Source organism: Rhizopus delemar, genomic scaffold (genome assembly GCF_000149305.1).
Source record: "Rhizopus delemar RA 99-880 supercont3.1 genomic scaffold, whole genome shotgun sequence".
Taxonomy (NCBI): Eukaryota; Fungi; Mucoromycota; class Mucoromycetes; order Mucorales; family Rhizopodaceae; genus Rhizopus; species Rhizopus delemar.
In genome coordinates, this window is record NW_027137827.1 from 1547674 (window position 1) to 1566884 (window position 19211).

The following is a 19211-nucleotide window of genomic DNA, read 5'->3' on the forward strand; positions in this document are numbered from 1 at the left end:
TTTATCGTACGTTTTCAAATCAAAAAATCAGAAAGAAAAAAAAGAAAGGTTCCCATTTCTTTCCATTATCAAATAGAAATCAGGTACAATAAAAAAAATGGTTCAAGCAAATAAACGATAAATCCTTGTTTGAATTGTACATGTCAAGTAGTACAAAGAGAGATGAATGATGTCCACAAAACTGTATTGGCATAAACAATAAAATGAAAGCTATTTGCTTGTATTTTTTATTCATAAACTCATGACTCAAAACAAAGGACTTAATTCAAGTAGGGCATGATAGCTTGAGATCAATAGGACCAAGTGGATGCTATCGTATTGATATGTGATCTGCCAGTGTTCGTGATCCCATCATGTACAATCCTATTTCACACACGTTTTTTGATTTGAACACAACATGATTTTACCAAGCCTCATTGTAAAGGGGGTGGGGAAATGATCCGTACTTAAACGGCCGTGAGCACTCTTTTCTTTTTTTTCTTCTTAATTTAAACCATGACAAACATTACATTTGACGTATATAAAGCTCTTAATCTGGTTGCCATCATTGGCTTATTACTCAACTTTGTTCAAAACTTCTTCTTTGGCAGTAAGTTACCCGGATCATCCACTCTGATATCCTACTTATATAACCTTTAAAGTTTGGTCACCTATTTTGAATGGCGTATTTAAGATGTAAGAAAGCGATGACTTGAATGGTCTCTGACAGTTTTTTAGTATCCTTCTTATCTTGCTTGTCGTCGTTGAGTTCAATCAAAGTCCTGCTTTCGTTAAGCATTGGTCATTCATGTATTCTTTCCTTGGTCGATCTGTCTGTGAGTTCCTTATGAATTGATGTCTTTTTTTTTACTAAATGATTTTGTATAACAATAGTTTACTTGCTGTAACGTGTGAACTTGACTTTGACATGTGAATCTATAATTTTAATCTGTTTCTTATAGTCTTTCTCTTATCATCATGAGTCCGTTCGTCATTGGCTTTGTTGGCAGTCTTTTGGTATGCTTGTACGTTACCATCAAATTGATTCTAAACAAGCCTATTTTTAAATAGATTTTAGTCGTTGGCGTAATTTATTTGATCCTTCATTTTGTCATACCAGGAAAGGAACCTAGTCATATGTCCTATACTACCTATCAATCGATTGTTAACGACCAACCTGTAATTCCTGTGACTAATCAACCGCAGCAATTAGAGATGCCTATACCTTCACAGACACAAAACTACGTCACTTCTCAACCATCACCTTTGCCTTCTCACCAAATCATCCATGACACGGCAAACATGACCAGTTATTCTCATGAACAACACGTTCAATCATCTCCAGTCTACTCTCATGCTGTTCAAAATGAAAGTAAAGAAAAGGTTGAAGTAGCCTAAAGCTAAGATAGGAAACTCACAGATACTGTGTCTATCAATTATTTTCATTTAATAAATTAATCAACTTGTAACCGAGAAAAAAAATAAAGAGTACATTTGAATCTATAAGCAACAAAAAGATATTATATACTTTATTATCAGCAAACATTGAAGGAGGTGGTGGGGGGGATAATATACAATAAATGAAAAACAGAGCTTTTTATGTGATTTGTCGACTACGTATTTTGAGTTTAATGCGACACATCTGAGAATCAATCGCGTCCAATTGAGATTCTAATTCTTCTCTTCTTCTACGCACCAGTGCATTACCACCACTTGATGGTGCTTTACTATATTCCGCTTGAAGCTAAAATAAAAAAAAAGATGTGTCGATACAAGATGTGTCGATGTTTATCAGCAGTACTTACAATTTCCTTTTCTCTTAATAATTCACGAAGCTGCTTATCCAAATCAAAACTATCCCCTTCGTTTTTCTTTTCCATCCTTTCAACCGATTTTTTCTCTACTGGCTGCTTCTGACTCTCTTGATTTTCAGGTGTCTCGACCGATTTGGTACTTTCTTGTTCACTGGATGCCTTGGTCACCTTGTTGACCACAGGGGATTGACGAGCTCGCTGCCTTGGCTTGGGCTCAAAGATGGCCAATTCCACAGAACTATCTCAAGAATAAAACAGGTGAATAACGCATTGTGCCATCCTAAAGAATATCTCTTACGTCGTAGGAGAAGTCAGATTCGAAGGAAGGCCCTGATCATCGTTAAAAACGCCCATGCGTAAGAATTGCTCCATCGTTGACTTCAACAACCGTACTTGGTTTTGCGAATGACGAAGTTGAGCAGCCAACAGTCGATCGCCCGATTTGCCGCTATCAAAGCTTGGTTTGTTGTACCTCTTGAGTTCTCTTACTTCTTTCATCTTTTCGTCCTTTTCTGATTTTAGCTGTTTATTTTGATTCTCTAACTGTCTATAGGAAAAATGAATCGATATGGGATTACGGTGGAGGATGAAAGGAGAGGATTACCTGATGGATTCTGTAGCCTCATTGAGTTTGTCCATTGTTGAAGATAAATCATCTTGAAATCGTTCTTTCATGATCTTTTTACAAACAAGGGTTGATATCAAACTTGTCTGTCTGTAGTCTCCCTTACCTTTTCATGATCCAACTTTTTTTTTAATTCAGAGTTTTCTGCTGTCAAATCTTCCACGTTGCGTGAAAGGAATGCGATGTCTCTATTACAGGCTGATCATAAGCGATGGATGAGTATTCTTCATATGAAACAAACACTCATGTTTTATTACAATCATTTATTTTCTCTCACCTTCTTTTTGCTTTTGGAGTGCTCTCACTACCGCTCTTTCCTTTTCCAGTGTGTCTTTCAATTGCTCGTACTTTTCAGACACGCTTGCAACCGATTTGGCACTATCGATACGCTTCATTCTTCTCTGACGGGTCCCACTTTGGCTTGAATCGGACGAAGTATCGGTGTCCTGCTGCTGCTGCTGCTGCATCCGTTGCTGACACAATAAGAACCGTTCATCGAGTGACAAGGAAAGGAGTTCGGACATATCGGAAGGACCCAACTCATGCTCTGACAATCGTTTATGAATCCGATGGTTCGTCATCCTTCGCGACTTGGTGTCGGATAGGTCATAGACCGATTTCTTGATAATCAGATAATCATCATCGCTCGTGTCCACATAGGACACCGGTCTTCGTTTGACATAGTGCGTGCGATGTTGTGGGTGATGATTGATGTTTGTTGTCGTAGAGCGAAGTGCGGCGAATGAAGAAGCAGGGCGGAGGCGTCGAGGGCGCGCTGCAGGTACGTCGTCATGGGTGAGCCTGGTGTCCGTTTCTGATTCGGGTGTGTTGAGAACGGCTGGAGTGATTGGCGGGGAAGGTAAGGATATCGCTGGCTTTTCAGTGCACTGCTCCGTTGCTAATTTTTCCAATTGTTCTTGAAGGATTTGATTCTGTACGATGTCTGACATCACAGCAGGTGAAGTCGTTCGCTTTGGTGACTGCGGGCCATTGATTTCTGATGATCGTCGGCTTTGTCTTGCTTTATTTGGGGTAGGGGATGTAGGTGGGCTGGTCATGCCACGTTCGATGATAGCCGTCTCCTTTTTTTCAGATGCTTGTGTTTCTTGCTCTATGAAAATAGTTATATCTCTATTCTAGGATAAATGTGTTGTTGCTTAGACAAGCTTTTCTCTTTTATATGCTTATATATACCTTGACGACGACTACTGCTAAGTAGCGCACTTTTTATATAAAAAAAGTAATTTGTTTTAATTTGAATTCTTTTTTTTTTTTTTTTTTTTTTTTCTTTTTACCCTAATCGCTTTGTTTTCTTTTGTGTGTCGATGACAATTGTTTCTGTTGTAGAAATACAGTAAGAAAGAGCAGAGTTGTAGAAAAATAAAGGTGATTTTTACCTTTAGTTTGCTTATTTGGTTTTATGTTTTGTTGTTGTACAGTGTCTTGTTGTTGAGCTACATTGCTGCTTTTTCCATGATTTAAGTGGAGCTTTCTAAAAAATTTTTGTGTTGCAGAGGACGATCGATCCTTTGACCTAGCAGCAGTGGCAGTAGCTGACATAAAGAGAGAAAAGGAAGAAAATAATTAAAAAAGAGAAAGAGAAATAGATGATTATAGAAAGAGTGTGGGTGTTGTCTTATTTTTTTGTATATATTTTAAGGAGTTCCTTGTTGTATACTCCTTAAAATTAAAAACATTTATTGGATTGACTTAATATTTGAAACTATCCTTTTTTTTTTTTTTTTTTTTTTTTTTTTTTTTTTCTTTGTCTAAAGTCTTTCATTACTTGCATTTGTAAACATTTTGAATTTCAGCCAACTTTAGATTGCCTCTTATTATTTTTAGTTTTAAGAAAAAAAAAAAAAAATGGGATTTTTCGTATTTGTGAAATGTTTATCCTTTTAACATAGCCTTTTGATAGTTCAAATACTATTTTATCTTGTTTATTAAATAATGGTCTTTATAAAAAGAATGGATCGCAGCCTAAACTTGTTTGGTACATGCACACTTATAATCTTTATAACACATCTGACCTTGCTCCTTTTTTATATATGAGTCCCCTTCCTCCCCTTTCTTTCCCAACTCCTTTACATCGCATCATATAAACCAGTTCACCAAGGCCTATTTCTTCTTTTATTTTAAATGGTATATTTAATATACAAAAATAATCCAACATTTACGCGGTAGGTTTCTGCTGTTGTTATTTGATTAACCAATATATGCAGGCAAAAAGCCTAATTTTGATCCAAAAAAAAACAACCACTCAAGACGCCTTTCTCCCAATAAATAAATTTAAATACAGAGGTCTGCATGTCCTTTCTCCTTAACCTTTCATTTGATAACACACTCTACTCATTTTCCTTTCTTTCCACTATAAACAATACTATCCTTCTATCCAATTTGAAGTAAAATTTAAAAAGAAAACAAGAAAAGAAAAAGAACCAAGAAGACGATTGTGTACTGTAAGGAAAAGGTGACATGATGAGAGCTATAATGGATCAATAAGATGTGCACAGACTTATTTAACAAGCCAATGATTGCTCTAGTCGTCATCCAATATGACTCTCCTCCTCTTCCACGGATAAAGTATGAGTTGCATATTTATTCCGGGCTGTGATTTCCAAAAACGAATTCTGCATGAGCGGCTTATGGAATAAGGAGCAAACAGTTGCCAACAACAACAAAAAAAGGGGGGATTTTATTTAAATCAAACGCATTTACTGGTATTATATTCTGGGGATAAAGCCGTTCGATTTTTTTTTTTTTTTGTATAAATAACTTTATTGATCACACAAACAAATTTTCTTTTGATACAAGTTTTAAGCAAAAAGATTTGTAAATGTATCGAGTCAGCAACAAAGTCTTATTGAGCAATAAAAAATGCATTGACAATATCAACAATTTACTAAAAAATAGCTTAATTTTTTATTTTGTTTTGTTTTCATCATTTCTACACCAGCAGCTTTCTTTTTTGTTTTCATTATTAAAACAAAGGAGAAAAAAGATCTTTATTAGAAAATAACAGGTTATTAGTATGAACAGGTTCTTTTATGCAAGAATCTAGAAGTAGGACTCCAGCCTGGGGTTCCCGCCTTTTTTTTTCATTTAAACCAAAATATATAGTTTGAAATGTGTTGAGATTTGTTTTGACATCTAACAGGGAGGTAAACTAATATTTCTGACAGTTGTCATCTACATAAATTATTGATTTTTTATTTATGCTACTCGATTAAGAAACTTGAAAATCATTTATATCGACATGGTGTCAGTGTAAATTAAGAAGAGAAACATAGCAAGATGCATTGTTGTTGGTTCTTAACTTACATTTTGATATCATCACACAGTGGAAGCTGGCTAGAGAGGACTTTATAACAAACAGAACTTTTACTAACCAATCAGGAGAGAGAATCCATAGATCAACTTAAGGGAGTGGGTTCAAGTGGTTTGTTTGTTTCGCCTGGGGCATTGTTAAATATTCTACAGCTGAGTCACTTCAAACCAGATGTTGCTGACAGGATAGTGAAAGAATTCCTTCAATCTGACAGTAAAAGGAAACGTGGCGACGGATGAAAATCCAAATTTAAAATTGAAGAGCACTTGTCAAGTTTTAAAATTACCAAAGATTGTATCGATCATTTATACAAAATAGACAGCTACAGACAACGCATACCAAAAACCCATAGAAATTGACAGTGGTTAATTAAATCTGAACATACAGGATTTTAACCTAAAACGAGACGATTGCAAAAAAATTTGGAGACTATTTCGCAGATCTTCGAGACGATTTCAAAATTTTATTGGACGAACACATTTTTTTGTAGAAATCATTGCAAACTTTTTTGTGAACTTCTCAAAATTATAACGAGACACTTTTCAAGAAACATACTTGAATGAGCCATATGTCTTTTTTTCTGGATTAATAAAAAAAAAAAAAAATAGGGTAAACAGTTACACTGTTTTGAGCTTTATACAGTCGTTGTGATCATAATAATAGTTTGGCGCACCACCTTACGCAACATGTTCCCAAGCCACCCAAGATTGGTGCATAGGACACGAAAGTTTTGTTTTGTTTCCATGATTATAATTTTATTAAAATGACAAAAGACAATAAAAAGCTATCCTGTAAAAAGTACTTAAAAGAACACTGTAAATCGTTTCGAATTGTTGAATTCTATGAGTACTTCAATTTTGAAAGTAGGCAAGAAGCAGAATTTGGGTTGAAAGGAGCTGCGTATGTATTGAACAAGACGTTAAAGAAAAACACGAATCAACTTAATCAAGCATTGAATATGATAACAGCAAATGACTTTGAGGTAATTAAATCACGGTTATTTGATGGGAAAAAAAAAAGTATTTAATTAAGTTATACATATTTGTTTAGTTGATCAAATCCTCTGTTGTTGAAGCATTTTGGGCAACGATTGATGCAAGAAATATGCAAATGGCCAGCGTTTATAGTCTTACAGCTGGTACAGTAGCCGCTCTATTTAAGGGTAGCCAAAATTTTTGGAATATCCACCCTTAAACAGACCATACCCTTAAATCGAATTTTATGACTGTTAAAAAACGGAATCACTTAATATGTATTGTAGCTACATTATAGACATGTTTGTACAACATGTTTCCACATAGGCCACTGTCGGTTGATATAGGTTTGGTAATTGTGTAAGGACATTAACAAATCAAAACTTGCTTAAGACTTGATCAAACTTGCTGGAAGTATAATATACGAGTCATAGGCCCAAAATAATTTTGTCGAGAATAAATATATGACATAACAAAAGTTATTTTCTTTGTTTAAATTCTATCTATAAAAAAAATCCAAATAATAAACGTGTACGCCTTTCTATTTCTCAAAAAATTGAGCTTTTGGATCAAAATGCTACTGGCCAGCTTAATCAAACAGAATTAGGTGAATGGGCTATGAAGAAATTCAATTTAGATCAACCACTTGCCCAACAGACTATATCAAACATTCTCAAAAATGCTGAAACGTTATATGGTAATATTAATGTTGTCAAAAATAGCAAAAGTCTAAAAACAACACGTTATCCTCAACTTGATGATGAAGTCGAAAAGTTTGTTGCAGACATGAACAATAACACTCTGTCAGTCAATCGAGACTCAATCCTTCGATATGTAAGACCTATTGCTTGAGTGAAGTTTAGAATCCCTGAAAAAGAAATTTCATTTTCTTCTGGATGGCTTACAAAACTTTTTAAACGAATTGGAGTAAAATACAGGCCAATGCATGGTGAAAGTGCCTCAGTAGACATCTCTTCTGAAAACATTCAGAACGAATTGAGGAAGATAGAGGAACTTCTTGAGCCATATGATCCTGTAGATATCATGAACTTTGATGAAACAGGTTTATATTACCAGCAACCACCAAGAAGAAACATATGTTCCGAGTCGCTTGGTGGCCTTAAAAAAAGTAAAACTCGTCTGACAGTTGGGTTACTCTGTAACTCGGATGGGTCTTACAAAGGGCACCCAGTTGTTATCGGACAACACAAGAACCCCAAATGTTTTAAAGCAAGAGCTAATTTGTTATCCATGACAGCAATTGGATAAAAAAAACATGAAGTTGAATACCACTATTCTACTAATGCTTGGATGACAAATGAAATTTTCACAGCATACATGAAAAAGCTAGATGTTGCCTTTGAAAGACAAAATCGAAAAATTGCTCTTCTTTTGGATAATGTATCCGTTCATAAAATAAAGATTCCGCTCAACAACATTAAATTGATATTTCTTCCAGCAAACACTACTAGCAAGCTATAGACTCTTGATGCAGGTAACCTATTATTTGTTGACAAAATGCTATATAAGCTGTCTTTTTGTTTTACAGTTTTCTCATTAATATTTTGTATATACAGGAATTATTACCAACTTTAAGGCACACTTCCGAGCCCAGCAATACGATTGTGCTTTGTGTCTGTATATCAGTAAAAAGTTGGATAATCTGGATGTATACAAAATGGATCAAGCTCAGGCTATGTTTTTTCTAGCTAATGCATGGCTTAAAGTAAAACCAGTAACGATAAAAAACTGCTGGCAACATACAAAAATATTAGCATTTAAAGAAAAAACAATTTGTGATTTTGAGCCAGTTGAGTATCCAACAAGTGCTTTGCCATTGGAAGAAGAGATTGTTGCCGAGATAAATGGAATGATCGCAGATCTCCCCGGGAACTTTAACAACGAGGTTACCGATGTTAGCCAGTTGAATTTTGAAGCAGATGAAAGCGACATGATAGTATGTTATACAGCAAACACTACTAATAATGAAGAAACGGCAGAAGGCAACGTAGATGAAACGGAAGAAAATGACAACACAGAGCAAAATGAGCAGTTTGTTGATATAGTAGAGTGTAAAAAACGGTTGAGAGAAGCCTACGAAACTATTCTCATGTACGAATTTCCTTTGGACGATCTTGATCGTAAACTACATCGCCGAATTCGAATGAGATTGGCTGACTTTTGTGCTGAATTGAATAAGTCAAAAGAGTAAACAGATCTTTGATCTTATTTTACAAAGTAAAAAATTTATTGTTAGAGTACTCCAAAAAACTGTTACTTATAAAAAATCTTCTATTTAGTGGTAAAATTTTTTTGCGTTCCACCTTTAAATAGGATAGTGGTATAGTGGTATTTATGCTGGGGACCTGTGCCGTTCTTTAGAATTACACCCTTAAATAGAAAATACCCTTAAATCGAACACCCTTAAATCGAACACCCTTAAATAGAGCGGCTACTGTACTAGCCGTCAAGTAATAAAAGCAATTGAAGGTAGTATTTTCTTAGAATATACATAAAGTATTGTTTTTGTAACTGGACTTTTTAATAGAAATAAAAGAAAAGGAAGAACAAGAGCAAAAAGTAAAATCAGAAGAAGAACAGAAAATAAAGCTCAGCAAGAAGAAACAAAGACATCTGAAGTATTTAGCAAAAAAAGAAAATACATTCTTGATATTAGCGAACTACAAAAATCAGATAACATAAATCGCTGAAAGTTGGATCTACATGTAACTCCTGAAGAACGCCTGTAAGTGATCATAACGAACAAAGATTTTACTTTTTTGCAACAAAATGACGTTTTTTGTTAAAAAAATCAGTTCAATATCAAGTATCAAGTTGATCAAAGAAACTATACATTTACCAAAATATAAACTTGATGAAAATATATACACAATGATCAAAGAATGGGAAACAGTTAGTTGATTTTATTAATATATTAAACATTCTATAAGCTAACCTAACGCATAAACCACTTTCCCTTCCCCCCCCTTAGGCAGTTCATGAACAAAAGCAGTTGTTTTTTCCCTCTGTGCAATTGAAAACAATCAATGAATTTTGTATATATAACATGTTGTCAACAATGTAAGAAATCCTCCATTTGTTTGGCTTTTATTTTTTTAACTGATATGGTGTCATAGATTTACAAATGTTAAAAAACAGTCAGTGCGTGCAAGGGACGATATAAAATTTAAATACTCTCAATCAGAGATTGATTACATTGTAAAGTATGCTTCATGCTTACTACAAAATGTGTTTTCTATGGATGACCCACTCTCAATTGATTAGTATGATATAACGAAAAACGAATAACCACGAATGTATGTTTAACTTTTATCTATGATAATAGGGACATCACATCCTTTGCGACCAGGGAAATACCGGAAGGTTACTGTGCCCCTCGTCCTGATTGTATCATCATATCGCACAACGGTATTGAAGTTGGAACAATCGAAATCAAGCCACTTAGTACTTGTAAAAGGTTAGTAAAAGTTGACTTTTGCAGAATTGGAGAGCTTTGCAAGAGACAGTTGCATATACGAATGAAGGTCGCTAAATCGACCAAAGAATTCAGAACCTTTGGCCTTTTAGTCGATGGTTAGCAGGATAAAATTTTTAAATGACAAGCAACTGATCCACAATATCTTTCTTATGTATTAATTAGGGTACAAAATGAGCTTTGCAACAGAGGAGTTAGATGAAAACGGCGAATACAAGCTAATTCAACATGATACGGTAATGATACCAAGTTTCACTTGTAATGCCCAGCAAATGGAAACATTTTTAGAAACAATTTTCAGCTTCAAGGTAATATACAGCTCCTACTTTATGCTTCTGAGTAATTGTTGTTTTTTAGAACCAAATAATGGAAAGTTTAGTAGATGAATCAGAAAAAGACAAACCTTGCATCTACAAGCAACATTCCCATATTATCAAGCCAACAATCGCATTTGAAACCAAGGCGAAAAATGATTAATGAAGGCTTTTATAATACATTTTATGTTTTCAATAAGCAAACACTGCTACAATAGTGTTGATGATATTCTTGTTACTGTCACATTAGATGACTAGGAAGGGTTTAGCTTGAGAATTTAGAGAGATATTAATATAAGTAGATGAATATGAATGATATACACTAGTTTCTTGTTGAGGGAAGGATCTTTGCTGCCATGCGGTTGCTGAATGAAAGGGATGGGCCTAGCTCATGACACAACAAGTATTGCATGGAAAGAAGCAACAAATGGTTAAAAATCAGGTGTCGCCAATTCCTAATTAATAACCTACTGTAAAGATAATGTTGACAATCCAAAAATTAGATGCAAACGCAACACAATAGCGAGTAGGATATAAGTGTCAGTGCAAACGCACCCATTATCTTCAACACAAGGTATAAACCTGGTATGACTAGCAAACGCTAGATACAGCGTTACTTCTTCATATTCTCAATGTTATAAAAATAAAAAAATAAATTTTTTGGTGGTGCTCAACCAATCTTGAATGGCTTGGGAACATGTTGCGTAAGGTGGTGCGCCAAACTATTATTATGATCACAACGACTGTATAAAGCTCAAAACAGTGTAACTGTTTACCCTATTTTTTTTTTTTTTTATTAATCCAGAAAAAAAGACATATGGCTCATTCAAGTATGTTTCTTGAAAAGTGTCTCGTTATAATTTTGAGAAGTTCACAAAAAAGTTTGCAATGATTTCTACAAAAAAATGTGTTCGTCCAATAAAATTTTGAAATCGTCTCGAAGATCTGCGAAATAGTCTCGTTTTAGGTTAAAATCCTGTACTCTATTCGTCGCAAAATCAAATAAGGGGAATAGATCGATTTTCTTTTGATTCAGTAACCGCCAGAATCATTGTGCTGATTAGATTTTTTTTTTTTTTTTTATTTTCTTCCTGCTCTGTAGCAAACATGTCATTAACTTCTGTTGTAGTTGCAGCTAAAGCAAAGCAAACAGCAACTGTCTTTTGGTTCCATGGTCTTGGTGATTCAGGGGCTGGTTGGTCATTCTTAGCTGAGGAGCTTGCTAATCTTTTTCCTTATGTGAAATGGATCCTTCCTAATGCGTAAGAATTAAAAATTACATAATTTTAATCAATCTCAAACTCAACTTGCATAGTCCAGTTAAACCCATCACCTGGAATGGTGGATATCCTATGCCAGGTAAATAGTCCCCCCTGAATAACTTTGTAAATAAAGAAATTTGACATGTGTATAGCTTGGTTTGATATTTCTGGAATTGACCGACAAAGCTTAAAATCAGAAGACGAAACAGGCATGCTTGCTTCAATCACCTCTGGTAAACAAAAAATCTTTTGAAGAAAGTCATGATTCTTACTTTGGACTTTTATAGTGAACCGTCTTATCCGTGACGAAGTAGATAATGGCATTCCACCAAATCGTATCATCGTCGGTGGTTTCTCTCAAGGCTGTGTCCTTTCATTATTAACAGGCTTGACTTCAGAATATAAATTTGGAGGCATCATTGGTTGCAGTGGATGGCTGGGTCTCTCACAGAAAATAGCAACGGTAAACAAAAAGACTCAATGCTCACATAAAAAATATTAAATAGCCATGTTTAGATGGCCTCTGAAGCTAATAAGCAAACTCCTATCTTGATGTGTCACGGTGACGAAGATCCAGTTGTCAAGTATGAGTATGGTAAAGCATCTGCCGAACAATTGCAATCCTTAAATTACAATGTCACTTTCAAAACCTATCGTGGTCTCACTCATTCGGCTAATGCACAGGAACTTGGCGATATCGCACAATTTCTGCAAAAGACCATTCCTTCCAACTAAAGTGTATGTAAAATAAAAAAGGGCTTTCCTTGTTCTTTTTTGCCATCTTGTTTATTGTATAAAGTGTGTTTACAATTCAATAGAATGAGCTCCATCTTTGTCGATTAGTGTAGTTTTAAAGTTTGGTAAATTAACAATGAATCTCGTCTTAAGTTCTTGTATACACATTTTCATCAAAGTCTTTGCTTCATCCACAGACATATCTTCTTTGTAATGACGATCCATCAGTGATGTACAGAAATAGGCACCATATCCCTGAGCACAGAATGGTAATGAAGCCATGGCTCCAAGGTAATCAATCCAATAAAGTTCAGATTTTTGTTTCTTTACATCATAGCCACCTACAATCAAATTAACAGAATATGGGTGCTATTAAAAGTATAAGCGAAAAAAAGATTGAAAACATATTTTTTATGCTAGTTTACTCTGCTTCGAAGAGAATCAGCTAATTCACGACGAGTAAAAGTTGCAGTCGCTTTAGGACTAAGTTCAATGCCGTTTCTAATGCCATATAATTTGATGTTTCGCTGAATGTATTCAGCAAAGTTAACAGTATCGCCTGGTTCGCCAGAATAAAGTAAAACTGTGTGTGAATTCAATTGTCTAGACTTATCTTCAGTTCCTTTCATCACCACAATACTACGAGCACTGACAGTATCAGCAGAAAGTAATGTAAATCCATTACCAGTAATACCAAAAAGACACTCCATTTTTATAATTTATTTGCTGTTTAATTAAAAAAAGAAGAGAAAATGCTTGAATAAGGACGCGTATGTGTGCCGCATTGCTTGCGGACACTGATTTTGAATTTATACAAATGACGTGAACGCCTGTCCAAAAAAGACACAGGAATTAATATTGAGCTGTGGCTTTTGGATTTCACTGCTTTCTTTTAACGATAGACATAACGTATTCAATCTGCTCAAGATATGACACAGTCTTCTGTCTTATTATATGATAATCTAAAATTCTTCCAAAGTGAAGGAAATTTTTTTTACCTTTTTCCACAATGTAATTAGACTATTAATTATGCTTTTGATTCCTTCTCTAATCGCTTCATACTATCTGCATTTATGATTTATAATGTCGAGACAAAATTAAAAGAAAACAGTGCTCCATTATCTACTTTTTATTTTTTTTTTTTGTCCAGCATTGTACTTTGAAGTAACAGTTAATCATAAAACAAGCATGGAAAGGATGATAGTCAATCTCTGTTCCTGGTTTCGACTTGATTTGATTGGTTTCTTTAGACCCTACTTCCTTATAATGTATATGTATGTTTATCGACAGATGCCGGTTTATTTGATAATTTTTACGATTAAATAATATTTTATTTATAAAATGTTTAATATAAATGACCAATGAGCACATAGTAACTTAGCTGTACTGTACTTGCCCGGATCAGATCTAAAACGATAAAAAGTAATAAAAATCTCTCAAGAGACAAGAGGGAAAAAAAGTATAAAGTTGAAAGAAATCAGAAACAATATTAAGATACTAGCATTATTACGAGGACAACCAGTTCACCAGTTTGGCACCAGGATCAAGAGGAGGAGGAAAGGTTTGATCATGAAATAGATCATCCACTTCATGCAGGATAATACAGACAGTGGGCCATCGGACAGACCAAGCAGATGCTTCATGGGAAGATCGAAACTTTTTGAGAGGGAGCTTATTTATAGTAAAGGACATAGAATCTTCGATAGATATTGGTAGTTAAAGACGCCTATGCATATCGAGACATCTGATAGAATGGGTGCGGGCGAAACCATTGTTGGGATGGTACAAGCAGGGTTTGGGTTTGTCACCAGGGAGCCAACCAAGCCGTCAACGAAGAACACGGCTACGTTCACTACGAGTCATGGCAACCAGAGGATTGGATCTTGAGTTAATGACGGGCGACAGACAGAGAGCAACTTATTATTAGGACCAGTACAGAGGCTTGTAAGTTGATCTTGCAAAAATTAACGGCATAATTGAGCAAAAGTTCGATCATCAAGACTATCTAGAAGTGGGACACAACATTGCCAAAGGGGATCTTTCGCAAGGCGGTTCCAGTGGGAGCGGCTTGCAGCAGATTATAGATGAGGCAGTAGCTTTTGAAGTAGTGTATCATCAGGGAGATCGGTGGATGATCATTTTTACAGCTTTTTCACCTGAGATTGATGATTTATAGTTGTTTAGAAGATTTTTTCAACTTTATATTCCATTTAAACAAATGTCTTTGGATGATCGTATGCAAAACATAGTATCAACTCGTCATCGCTCTTTAAGGGATGTCTTTTCACATTCATTTTTTGGTTTTTAATTAGCATTTCTCCATTGGGCTAATAGTTTCACTTGTCATCGTTAATGTTAAATAAATCATCAAATTATTGATAGAGAGGGGAGGAGAGATTTTTTATTATACATATTGAGTCTAATTCATTTTTTGTAGTAATTTATAAATAAACAGGTGTTTTTTGCTCAAACCATTTTCCTTCTGTTACATCTTCAGAGGTTGCTTGTTTGTCAGGTGTAGGTTCAGGTGTAGAAGCTCGAAGTACTTTATATAAACATTAATAAAGAATATAAAAAACAGAATAGCTTTTCTTACTTTTCACTAGAATGCTATTATTTTCTTCCTCTTCTTCCTCATCTGCCAAAGAAAGCTCATTCCTTATTACTGCTTTAATTTCATTTCGTAAACTTTCATTAATGCCTTCTCCTTTTTCCAAACACTGTGCAACTTCTTCCATCACTTGTATCTTTTGTTGCGTCTTTTCTTTATATTCTCTATAATCTATTTTACGCCAAGTAAGGTGAAGTGCCAATGATCCAAATACTGTCCACATCATATATTTAAGAAAATATGAAAAGTGATCTTGTTTTTTAAAGTGATACACTATATCATTAACTCCACTATATTCCTTTGGTTTGGCATGAATAAGTCTTCTTTGAAAAAGAGCTGGGCTTATTTGATAGCGGTTTCTTTGAAGGTATTTAGTTGATAATCTTGAAAGCATTACTATCAAACAGGTAAAAAAAAGCGTATTTCCAGGGACTGCTTTTAAAGAACAAGAAAAGTTTAAAGTCCACCAAATTTTGATTTTTTGCTTTTTTTTTGTGTACAAAATATGAATAACGAGAATCTGCAGCCAGCAATCACAACTAGTTCAACAATTACTAACAATACATATCTCTTGCCTTCTGTAAAGCTTCCTTTAACAAAGTCTTATACTTATGCCAGCCCTGTTCCAATATTACTAGCTGAAAATAGACCAGATAAAATCAATGAACCTTGCGTATTAGGAGTAGATGAAGCTGGAAGAGGACCGTGTCTTGGTAGTGATATAGAAAATATATGCTTAATTGATTATTCAAGTTTGATTTTTTTTAGGACCGATGGTTTATGCTGTCTCTTATTGCCCACTCTCTCGTCACCAGGAACTTAGGGATCTCGGCTTTGATGGTACAAACAACGTGTAAATTGGTACATAACCAAATTTTAATTAGCTTTGTTATTATTTAGATTCAAAAAAGCTTACAGAAGAAAAGCGTGATCAATTAGCCAAGTTAATTGAAACAAATAAGGACTGGATTGGATGGGCAGTGTATGTGATATCGCCTAGAGATATCTCCACTAATATGCTTCGACGGTAAACACTAGGATAAAATTCGCTTTGTTAATCAATTAATATGCAATTATATATTAGCCCTGTGTACAATCTGAACGAAATGGCACATGATGCGACAATAAAACTCATCAAAGAAGTCGTTGAAAAGAAATTAAACTTGGAAGAGGTAATGATAAAAAGCAGAAAAAAAGATATTAATAAATGCTAGATTTATGTTGATCCAGTAGGCCCATCTGCTTCATATAAAAAAAAACTATCATCCTTCTTTCCTGGTATAGCCATCACCGTCGAACCAAAGGCAGATGCCTTATATCCTATAGTGAGTGCCGCAAGTATATGTGCAAAGGTCACCCGTGATCAGTACGTTCAAAACTGGGTGTGGACTGAACCAGGATTTGAAGGCACAGTATCTAAACAGTTTGGTTCTGGATATCCTTCTGACCCAAACACAATTAAATGGATGGATAAAAATGAAGATGATTTCTTTGGTTTTCCTAGTATCATGAGATTTAGTTGGAAGACTATCTCTAACAGAATGAATTTAACACGAAATATTGAGTGGTAAAAACTAACATCTAAGCGACATTTTACTAAAAAAAAAGAAAATAGGTCAGAAGATGAGGATGAAGAACCAATTACTAAGCAGGCAGCAAAAGCCAAGGCAGAAAAAGAAGCTAAAGAAGCATTAAAAAGAAAGAAAGCATCCAAATATAATCACCACAAAAGAGGCAAAATTACACAGAACTTTAGTTTAGATGTTGAAAACATTGTTATTTAGAATAAACAAAAATACCATTTCTTTCTCTCTTTTTTTTTTTTTTTTTTTTTTTCAACTTCAACCTACAGCATTCTTCCGCTTGACGTTTACGATAAGCACGATATTTGACATCAGTTCCAAAGAGATAATCCCACCATCTGAAAGATGAAGCATAGTTTCCAATAAATGCTTGATGGTGATAATCGTGATGATCAGCACCTGCCCAGAAAGGCACCCAGTGACAAAGAGACCAAGGGAAGTCATAGCCAGAGTGAGCATCAATGGCTTGAAAGAGACGTAACACGATCCACAAAAGCATAGTGACCAAATGGAGACCCCATTGAGGTCCCATATCAAACAAGTAGTAAGAGCAAGCGTGATAAACAAGTGGACCACTTACTGCGATAAAAGGATTGTGATCTTCATACATTTGCTCCTATCGTGCTTCAAGTAAACTTGAGTGAATACTATTAGTCAAGTAGAATTGCTCAAGGCTTCTATGTTTTATGTAATTGAACTTAAAAGCAAATAAACAAAAACTTCAAAGAATAAACGGAATTTGTATAGGATCATATGAACTTTACATCCATCGTAGATCCAGTTGCTTCATGAAATCTATAATATACGCCGCTGGCAAGCAAAATAAACAAAACATACTTCTACATATCCAACTCATTTATCCTATTGTTTACACAAAGAACGAGAAGATATAAACAGCAGGCAGTACTCCTGCAATTATAGTATCGTATATTCAGAAAATATCATTAATATTTTTCACATAGTTATCATTTATAGTCTTGACATTTATGCAAAATTAATTCCAAAGTAACAGACCAAACGCTATATGAGTTGAATTTTGCAAATATGAAATCATAAACCATTTAAAGCGCGCATATCACTTTTTGTTTTTGAAATAATTAGTGATTTGAAGATCAATGTAATTTTAAGGCAACTGAAATATTTGAAAGAGCCTAAAATACACAAGATATTATTTATAGATAGTGGTGAAAAAAAAGGAAAAAAGAAAGTGATCTATGCTTACATTGAACGACGTAAGTCTGTCAAAGTGTTTGAAATTACTTTAATTTTCCTTATAACCACAACTACTAGTCTAGATAACGATTGAAAAAGTCTTTTATTTATATTAGTTTATTTTACCAAACTAATCTGTTTCTTTGTCTTAGAATAAGACATGTTTGTCTGAAAGTTTGAGCGGTGTTTTAAATTACATAGATAGTTATGATTGAGGAAAGTTTATTCTTAAATAAATCAGATTATAGACATTACATTTAAACCAATACGGATTTGATATTACTCATAAACATAACCTACAAGCTACTTGATATACACTTTGATATATAGTAAAAGCTCATAAAGTCTTTATTATAAAGATCATCTCTATTTATATAGCTCCAAGCAATTTTACCAATTCTCTGCTTAAATACCATATATTAGCAAGATTTTTTTTTATGATATACACTTTATTTTTACTACAGGCAATATGATTATTAAATGTAAGAACCCAATGTTAAAAACTATAAAGGGTAGTGCTATGAATATTTAATAAGATTAAAGTTTTGGTGAACAAGTAAAAGTAAAAATCCTGTAAATCCTAAACATGAACAATGGAAAATGATATAGCATATCTTCTGATTTTTTTTTGGAGAGTTCTATCAGAAATGAAAAGTTGATTTGTCATTTATGAGTAAAATAGTCCTATTTGTTGTATTTTTAAATTCTGATCCTGGTCTTTAACTACATGGTGCATCTAAAATCGTTTCTTAAAATCACACTAGCGTACACTTTATAAACACTTTTTTTTTTTTTTTTTTTTTTTTTGGAGAGTGATTATCAGTTTTGTAGTTGAAGAGAGCTTATATTATCAAGCTATTTCCTGAAACAGGGATAGAAAGACAGATTGTATATTTCGTACTTCATTTATTAATATATATAAACGTATGTACAGTTTCTACTGACATAGAGATAAAAAAGAGTTTGTCTAAATGAAAGACACTTAGTCGCGTAGGTGAAGCTGCAGCACTAAAAATCCCGTGTTTTCAAAATTTGTCAGGCTTTGAGGTTGGTTTAAGCTCAACTTGGAATTTTTTCAAAGACTATAGGTTGTCAGAACCATTGGTTTGAAAAGAAAGCTTTGAATGAGTTCAAGCATGTTTGTCAGCCAGTGTTTAGCTTTCTAATGTCTATAGAGAGATTAATAATCAAATTGCTATCATTGGACGGACTAGGTATAAAGTAACCTCCATCTACTTTTATTAAACAGTATATTCTAAATTTTAATAGTCAGCC

At 34.3% G+C, this 19211-nt stretch overlaps 12 protein-coding genes across 12 annotated transcripts; 7 read left to right on the top strand and 5 right to left on the bottom strand.

Annotated features, from left to right (window-relative positions):
* Positions 1-495: 495 nt before the first annotated feature.
* RO3G_00613 (uncharacterized protein) lies at positions 496-1377 on the top strand (the record flags this gene model as incomplete). The annotated part of the gene is made up of 4 exons (XM_067655204.1): positions 496-589; positions 642-675; positions 942-996; positions 1051-1377. 4 exons carry the CDS (start codon positions 496-498, stop codon positions 1375-1377), a joined length of 510 nt encoding a protein of 169 aa, XP_067511305.1.
* A 199-nt stretch (positions 1378-1576) lies between these two features.
* RO3G_00614 (uncharacterized protein) lies at positions 1577-2291 on the bottom strand (the record flags this gene model as incomplete). Its single annotated transcript, XM_067655205.1, has 3 exons — positions 1577-1723; positions 1785-2031; positions 2092-2291. The coding sequence occupies 3 exons, from the start codon at positions 2289-2291 to the stop codon at positions 1577-1579; spliced, it is 594 nt and encodes a 197-aa protein (XP_067511306.1).
* Positions 2292-2681: 390 nt separating this feature from the next.
* RO3G_00615 (uncharacterized protein) lies at positions 2682-3978 on the bottom strand (the record flags this gene model as incomplete). Its single annotated transcript, XM_067655206.1, has 4 exons — positions 2682-3529; positions 3613-3641; positions 3714-3756; positions 3816-3978. 4 exons carry the CDS (start codon positions 3976-3978, stop codon positions 2682-2684), a joined length of 1083 nt encoding a protein of 360 aa, XP_067511307.1.
* A 2534-nt stretch (positions 3979-6512) lies between these two features.
* Positions 6513-6943, top strand: RO3G_00616 (uncharacterized protein; the record flags this gene model as incomplete). The annotated part of the gene is made up of 2 exons (XM_067655207.1): positions 6513-6731; positions 6800-6943. 2 exons carry the CDS (start codon positions 6513-6515, stop codon positions 6941-6943), a joined length of 363 nt encoding a protein of 120 aa, XP_067511308.1.
* Positions 6944-7341: 398 nt separating this feature from the next.
* Positions 7342-7992, top strand: RO3G_00617 (uncharacterized protein; the record flags this gene model as incomplete). The annotated part of the gene is made up of 2 exons (XM_067655208.1): positions 7342-7530; positions 7582-7992. 2 exons carry the CDS (start codon positions 7342-7344, stop codon positions 7990-7992), a joined length of 600 nt encoding a protein of 199 aa, XP_067511309.1.
* A 409-nt stretch (positions 7993-8401) lies between these two features.
* Positions 8402-8935, top strand: RO3G_00618 (uncharacterized protein; the record flags this gene model as incomplete). The annotated part of the gene is made up of 2 exons (XM_067655209.1): positions 8402-8449; positions 8531-8935. The coding sequence occupies 2 exons, from the start codon at positions 8402-8404 to the stop codon at positions 8933-8935; spliced, it is 453 nt and encodes a 150-aa protein (XP_067511310.1).
* An 855-nt stretch (positions 8936-9790) lies between these two features.
* On the top strand, positions 9791-10696 carry RO3G_00619 (uncharacterized protein; the record flags this gene model as incomplete). Its single annotated transcript, XM_067655210.1, has 5 exons — positions 9791-9804; positions 9861-9947; positions 10070-10194; positions 10385-10527; positions 10577-10696. The coding sequence occupies 5 exons, from the start codon at positions 9791-9793 to the stop codon at positions 10694-10696; spliced, it is 489 nt and encodes a 162-aa protein (XP_067511311.1).
* Positions 10697-11640: 944 nt separating this feature from the next.
* Positions 11641-12530, top strand: RO3G_00620 (uncharacterized protein; the record flags this gene model as incomplete). The annotated part of the gene is made up of 5 exons (XM_067655211.1): positions 11641-11795; positions 11849-11892; positions 11948-12028; positions 12083-12258; positions 12312-12530. The coding sequence occupies 5 exons, from the start codon at positions 11641-11643 to the stop codon at positions 12528-12530; spliced, it is 675 nt and encodes a 224-aa protein (XP_067511312.1).
* A 69-nt stretch (positions 12531-12599) lies between these two features.
* RO3G_00621 (uncharacterized protein) lies at positions 12600-13159 on the bottom strand (the record flags this gene model as incomplete). Its single annotated transcript, XM_067655212.1, has 2 exons — positions 12600-12899; positions 12956-13159. The coding sequence occupies 2 exons, from the start codon at positions 13157-13159 to the stop codon at positions 12600-12602; spliced, it is 504 nt and encodes a 167-aa protein (XP_067511313.1).
* An 877-nt stretch (positions 13160-14036) lies between these two features.
* On the bottom strand, positions 14037-14222 carry RO3G_00622 (uncharacterized protein; the record flags this gene model as incomplete). Its single annotated transcript, XM_067655213.1, has 1 exon — positions 14037-14222. The coding sequence occupies one exon, from the start codon at positions 14220-14222 to the stop codon at positions 14037-14039; it is 186 nt and encodes a 61-aa protein (XP_067511314.1).
* A 749-nt stretch (positions 14223-14971) lies between these two features.
* Positions 14972-15364, bottom strand: RO3G_00623 (uncharacterized protein; the record flags this gene model as incomplete). The annotated part of the gene is made up of 2 exons (XM_067655214.1): positions 14972-15075; positions 15127-15364. The coding sequence occupies 2 exons, from the start codon at positions 15362-15364 to the stop codon at positions 14972-14974; spliced, it is 342 nt and encodes a 113-aa protein (XP_067511315.1).
* A 550-nt stretch (positions 15365-15914) lies between these two features.
* Positions 15915-16712, top strand: RO3G_00624 (ribonuclease HII; the record flags this gene model as incomplete). Its single annotated transcript, XM_067655215.1, has 4 exons — positions 15915-15981; positions 16042-16168; positions 16226-16313; positions 16356-16712. The coding sequence occupies 4 exons, from the start codon at positions 15915-15917 to the stop codon at positions 16710-16712; spliced, it is 639 nt and encodes a 212-aa protein (XP_067511316.1).
* Positions 16713-19211: the final 2499 nt, after the last annotated feature.